General features: G+C 45.4%; 1 protein-coding gene across 3 annotated transcripts; it reads right to left on the bottom strand.

Annotated features, from left to right (window-relative positions):
* Positions 1-746: 746 nt before the first annotated feature.
* Positions 747-6666, bottom strand: arhgap22a (Rho GTPase activating protein 22a). Of its 3 annotated transcripts, none has more exons than XM_019864603.1 (10): positions 6067-6666; positions 5317-5467; positions 4858-4945; positions 4352-4471; positions 3953-4163; positions 3749-3881; positions 3019-3092; positions 2624-2745; positions 1634-2537; positions 747-1552 (listed from the first exon to the last, which is right to left on the bottom strand). In XM_019864603.1, exons 1-10 carry the CDS (start codon positions 6186-6188, stop codon positions 1342-1344), a joined length of 2136 nt encoding a protein of 711 aa, XP_019720162.1. In that variant the 5' UTR covers positions 6189-6666; the 3' UTR covers positions 747-1341. The 3 variants fall into 3 exon arrangements, with proteins under 3 accessions (XP_019720162.1, XP_019720163.1, XP_019720165.1); XM_019864604.1 differs by having other exon boundaries at positions 3749-3878; XM_019864606.1 differs by having other exon boundaries at positions 5317-5513; positions 6067-6180.
* Between the last annotated feature and the right edge of the window lie 111 nt (positions 6667-6777).

Genomic DNA, 6777 nt, shown 5'->3' with positions numbered 1-6777 from the left:
TTAGCGTGTTCTCCATGTGCGTGTGTGACTTTTCTCCAGCCACTTCCCACATTCCAAAAACATGCAGTTTGGGTTCATTGAAGACTAAATTGTCAATAGGTGTGAAGGGTAGCTCGTTCTCTTGGATGGCAACCAGTTCATCATGCCTATTGCCCAAAGTCAGCTGCGATAGGCTAAAGCTCCCGTCAGCCTGATTAGGACAAGCGGCATAGAAAATGGATATCATGCCTATTGCCCAAAGTCAGCTGCGATAGGCTCAAGCTCCCATCAGCCTGATTGTTTTCTACAAGCGGCATAGAAAATGGACGGATGGATGTGTGTGAATGGTTAAGGATATCTGTCATGAATAAAGCTAATTCTTATTGTTTTTATGGTGATCTCCAGGGCTGGACTGGCCATGTGGCAGATGCTTGGTGGGCCGGCATCCTTTGGGACCGATGTGCTGCTATTTAATTATTTTCCTCTATTTTTTTTTTTTCCCCAGACGATCGGCCCGCAATTTATAGAGGAAGCAGCCCAGGGATCCATTTCCAATATAGATGGTAAAACTGAACCCATCGATATGAGTGGCAGAGCTATGTGGTAGCCAGGGATGATCAGGAGGAATGTCTGAATGCAAATTGTATAAGAATCTGTCTTTAGAATTGACCCGGTGTCAATTATATCCATTATTTTCACACCATAGCAAGCAAACAACACGACTGAGAATTTGTTGTTTGTCAAACCATCCACAGTCATTGTGCGTACATTTCTGCTTGCAGGTCGGTCTGAGCCAAAATGCCAGGACCAATTTTTTTGTGCCAGTCCAGCCCTGGTGCTCTCCCAAAAGGGAAGACACTGTATAAGTTATGCAACAATGCTTAAAAAAAAAAAAAGAATTGAATTGTCCAGAGGTAATACATTTTTGGCACCCTAATATAGTTGGTCACTGTAGGCAAACGGCACTGTGCGAAAGCCACTCATAGCTTTGTTTTAACAGTAAATATAAGGATGGATCCAAGTGACAGATTTCAAAGAAGTAGTTCCACAAAAACAGGCCGAGCATCGGGCAAGAAAGACCCCATAACATTTTGGTGAGACTCTGGATAAAAGTGCAGATTTGACACGTTGGCACCGATAGAACTGTCAACCATCCGCAATCATAATAGCACCGCCTGTCTGTTTTTGTCATGTTAACCAGGAATTTGCCTCCTAACTATGCAAAATGTTTGGCCTTGGCAAAGCTCTAAGCCGTATGAATTGACACTCGACTTCTATATAGCAATTGATGAGCGTCGAGAAACTGCTTTTCAAGGTGTTGACCTTGGCTAAAACCAGATGATGATGATAAATTGTTCCGGTCTAGTTGGGCTTTGTTGTCAAGTCTTCTAGAGTTTTAAAGAAGTCTTCCATCTCCCTTTGGAGTAGCACGTTGCGGTTCTCTGCATCTTGGCGTGCGCGTTCCGAGTTCCTGAATCGGATCTCCAACATGTCGAACCGCTTTCTCTCATGGTCGAGCTCCTCCTCAAGTTTGTTTATTTGGGCCTGGTGCTTACGGCAGTTCTCCTCCAACCTTAAATAGGAGACGAATGCGAGATTGTTTAGCCGTAATGGGCAATCGCAGATTAAGATCAGGAAATGAAGGTCATCTTACTTGCGAGCGCTGCATTCAAAGGTGATTCTCTGTGTCTTCAGTTCTTCTTGTAACTCTAATACTATGTTTGTTAGAACGTCATTCTGAGCAGTACTTGGCTCATGATCTGGAGGTGATGTACCGTCACGCACTGTGTTTTGGGCGTCTTCCGGCTCAGCCAGTGAGATATCAAAAGCAGTCCAGATTAAAGAGGTTTGAGCCGGTAAGCTTAGTGTGGAGGGAGCGACATTATCATAGGCGGACAATCGATGCGACTGGTGAAGGGCTCTCTGAGAGGGCGGCGCCCAAGAGGCGTCCTTCTCGGCGTCTCTCGCTATGGTCTCTTTCAGCGACAGGGTCGAATCCTTCAGCGATGGAGCAGAGTCTTTTAGTTTTGTGCCAGATGAGGTGGTGCGCCTGTGTGCTCGGAGGGACGACAGGCCATTCATCAACCAGTTACCAGCACCTGTTGCTGACACGTCCCCCGCTGATCCCCCGATGTTTCCCCTCGGCCCCACGGAACTGCCCTTAAAAGAGCACTTCCATGCAGAGAGGACTCTGGCCTGCTTAGCGGGGCTAGCGCTGGCCTCTTCTTTGTGATTTGGGTGACCGACCCCATTCTCCTCTGCCTTACTCTTCACTAGAACACTTTCATCGGGCTCAGAGGTAGTGATGGATGGTGTAAGCTTATTGTCCTTCGAGGGTGTACAAGGTTGAGGAGTTTTTTGAGGTATTTCCGCACCTGTGTTAGATTCCACTGGATATTCGGCGGGCTCTTGTTTAAGCCATTCCACTTTGCCTCTATGGATGGAATCATTTTGATGCAGCAAAGAATTCTCGATCATAGTATCAGTGTTTTCCAGCTGGTAAAGTCTGGCATTTTCACTGATCAGCACAGTCATCAGCTGTTGCACCTGAGAACTTGCTGTTTTCGGTTAAAAAGGAGTTAGCATTAGCGTGAGAGAATTGACGTGGATGTTTGGATTTTACTGTTGCGGCACTGTCACCAACCCTCCATCATGGTAACGGGATCCTCCACTCTGGGTCGAAGCACGTTTGGGCCGAATACAGTGGCGAGGTTCTGGACGTTCATCTTATTGGCATCGGAATGAGACTGGACTTCATCGAGAAACCTGAGCACGCAGGAGGGAACCAGAGACTCATGCGGCATTTTGAAATTTGACATTGAACAGTGTGCCTGAAATTCTGACTCATGATGAGAAGCTGAGTCATGCGACTGACAGGCGTGTGGGCCCAGCGCAGACGTGTTGTAATGCACATCCACAATTGATGTACTGCCGCTTCCACAGACGATGTGCGCGCGGGCGTGATGAATGACACATTTCTCACATCAGATAGTGAATTATGAATGACGGCGACACACGCAGCGTCACCATATGACTTACCGACAGATGTATTCAAGAAGGTTGTGGTTGACCTTGGGAAGTGATTTCACCTGCTTGCCAAGCGCTATGATACCCTTGGAAAAAAAGAAGTGTTATTAATATGTACAGTGGTGACTTCCATCCATCCATCCATATTCCGATCCGCTTATCCTCACAAGAGTCGCAGGTGGTGCTGGAGCCTATCCCAGCCGTCTTCGGGCAGTAGGCAGGGGACACCCTGAACCGGTTGCCAGCCAATCGCAGGGCACACAGAGACGAACAACCATTCGCGCTCACACTCACACCTAGGGACAATTTGGAGTGTTCAATCAGCCTGCCATGCATGTTTTTGGAATGTGGGAGGAAACCGGAGTACCTGGAGAAAACCCACACAGGCCTGGGGAGAACATGCAAACTCCACACAGGGAGGCCGAAGCTGGACTTGAACCCGGTACCTCTGCACTGTGAGGTCGACGCACTAAGCACTAAGCCGCCCCAGTGGTAACTTGATTTTCAGTTTTAGAGTTACAACCTTCGATCGGTTGCTTTAGTCGAACATTTTGAGTTTCAGACGAGACTCATATCTGCTTGTATTCGATTGAACCCCCCAACCTCAGAACTGTGAGGGGTACTTGCTAACTGCTTATCCACCGTGCAATGGGGACATTGTAAGTCAATGCAGCACTGTCCTGTATGTATGAGTCACATGGCTCATTGATTGATGTATTTATCTCCCAATTTATTGATTTACCATTTCTCTGTCCTTGTTGAGTAGCAATGCACAAGAGAGAAACTGTGCATACTTGGTGAAAGGGATGACCGGCTCCGGCAGCTCCCGTAAATAAAGCTTCAGGAGTGACGCCACCGTGTGGACGTCAGTGCTACTGAAAGGCGCAGAGAGTAGTGAGTCAACACAGGTTCATGGCAGATGCTGTGTTCAGTCCCGTTGACTCACCTGTCAAACAACAGACTCTCACCACGGTCAAACGCATCCTGCAGTTCTCTAACATGACTGGTCTGGCCTGGGGCCCTGAAAAGGCCTTCTTCTCGAAGGCCGTGGTCACGTATGAAGCACGCGCACCGCTCAACCAGCGCCGGCACCCTTCGTTGCGGACCACACTGTGCCTCATTAAGCATAGTCTCCTCTAAGTGCTGGCCGAAGATACCTACAGCAGCATATCAAAGGCTCTTGAGAGAATACATTTTCTTAAGTATATTTGGACACGATTGGAAGGTGGAGCATCTCTTTTAAAAAATGACTCTCGATTTTGTGTATGCTTATGACCTCTGAGTGGAGATGACTGTGCGGAGATACAAGTTGGGAAGGAATAGACAATTACTTTTGAAATCTCACCTCCTCCAAGTGGGGCCCATATTGCTCTGTGTATCGCTCTGACCCATTCCTCCAAGTCGCTCTCGGAGTTAGCCATCAGCAAGAACGATTCATGGTTGCGATCGCGTTCTGCATCACCTCCTGAAAATATAAATCATAGAATATCATTTTTAAATATAGTGATGATACCGTGATTAGCTCCAGCTTCCCTGTAGTACACTGCAAAATTGCATCACTGCAGTGTCTCGTCATTCCTCTTAGTCACCCCTGGACAGCCTCTGGTCTGACATTTTAGTTTGACATTTTGATACAGTAACCTTTAATGACATTGAAGTATATTTTGGGTGGTAGCTAGCTAGCTAGCTAGCTAGATGTATGTATGTATGTTGTGTTTGTATACTCATAGTGCAGTTGTTCAGACTCAAACCAGACAATGTTTCTCTAACTGAACAAGCAAAATAGCAGCAAAATTAACAATTATAATTACCAACGCTTTATCATACATTTCGACGAGTCCGCCAACCCACCTGGAACAATTTCAAATAAATGACGGCCTGAATCATCTTGATTGGTGGTCAGCTCATTCACCTGGGTGCCTTTGAGATGAATGCAACCCTGTTTAAAAAATGGGGAGAAGGAACGCACTGGTATGACAAATGCAAGGTTGACGGATTTTATACTCGTGATATTCAAGAGCCAATCAAGATTTTTTCACTAGGCTATGTTATCAATTATTGAGTTGCGACAAAGAAATGTCGAAGTCCCTGCAGCAGAGGGAACAAGTAGTTTTAAGAGAGAGCTGCTCGATATCTTCAAATCAAGCCATCACCACTTCCTGAGTCAGGACTCCTGAAACACCTGAGCTACAATTGACTTTCCTTAGAAGCAAGGCGCCATAAGAACAAAAAAAAATCCCTACAAATTTTGTGTATATAGGGACTCAAAAAGAAAAACGACTTTCCAGGTGATAAACGCTTGCATATTACCTGTTCCTTGGTTTCATTCTGGTCTTTGTAGAAATACAAAATGTCAGCCTTGAGGACAAACCACCGTAGTTGCCAGTTTTTCATGATAATGCGCCGTCGCTTCAGCCAGCCTGCCTTCAGCACTTTCTCCCGGTCAAGAGGAGAGCAAGGCCTGGAGACCCCAGACAAATCTCCTAAGACCATGCTCTTAGAACGTGCTGTTTTAGGATTAAAACCACACAAGAAAATTGAAGTACTCGTCAAGACATATTCATTACATAATCACCAAAAGAGAAAGATGGTCATATTTTTTTTTCCCCAAACAGCAATCTTTTGCATTTGAGGCATATATAATAACCACAACACTCAGGAAACTAGTGCAGCACCAGCAGAGATATCACCATGAAATTTTGGATTAATGTTCTTCCACATAGGGCACTGGTTTCACACGGGACCAACAGGCATTGCACCTGGAGGGGATGCAGGTGTTGCAACTCCCACACTCCACCCAATGAAAGATTTCAACCCGCATCACCTCCCTGTAGCAGCTACAATAACACAATGACTCACCTGCAGCCATATTTATCTCAAAAGGAATTATTTCAAATATCATTAACATATAAAGAAGGGAGGGAGGTCATCGAGAGATGAGAGATTGCATCACCTTTCACCATCATGTCAACTGTCCGTGAATTTGTCACATAAGGTAGAGTGAATAATCTATCAATGAAAATAGTGACACTATGTACAGAAAAAAGAAATAAATCTTACCTCGGCGAACCTGTTTTATCTTGGGGCTCAGCATGGTTGCGGGTGACATCCGTGTGTCCAGACACAGTCATGCAGATGCCTCGCCCTTTTACATCCTTTTCCAGCATCTCACTCCCTAGCATTCTCTCTAGCACTTGGACCGTTTCTGTATGATGCCAGGCACACTTACAAGCACTTAACCCCTCACTCTCCTATTCCCCCAATCTCTATTCCCACTGTTGCACAGGCTGTTCTTGGGTGCCTGGAGCACCGCCTACCATCCCTCCCTCCCTCCTTTGACGATACATAAATTCACTTTGGTCACTAATGTATTCTCAGTGACTCCCAGCAATTACTCGACAAGTCTCCATGATTGTGCCTCATCTCTCTGTTCTTCGCAACAGGATATATTACAGCCTTGGAAAAAATCTTGTCGACGTAAATGTCCGACATCCTCTTGTCTCTCTGCCTCAGGAAGTAAGGCAAATTGATAGAGAAGTGAAAATTGCTGATTTTTCTATGCACGTACCGCATGTTTCTTCATCTGATGTTAATGTAAGAATTGTGAGAACTGAAACAGAACCTTTCCAAACATTCAAAATGTAACTATCATAGAAGTAAGTCAAGAAAAAAAAATTCTCAGGTCACACCTATTTTTTTAAACACCTTTTATCGACTTTGGAAGACAATTAATTTGTATTGGAAATGCATAGGGTGCCCTTTTTGGCACAT

The sequence above is a fragment of the Hippocampus comes genome, unplaced genomic scaffold (genome assembly GCF_001891065.2).
Source record: "Hippocampus comes isolate QL1 unplaced genomic scaffold, H_comes_QL1_v1.1 scaffold108, whole genome shotgun sequence".
In the NCBI taxonomy this organism is placed as follows: domain Eukaryota; kingdom Metazoa; phylum Chordata; class Actinopteri; order Syngnathiformes; family Syngnathidae; genus Hippocampus; species Hippocampus comes.
The sequence above is the reverse complement of the archived record's forward strand: the minus strand, read 5'-3'. Positions and strand labels throughout refer to the sequence as shown.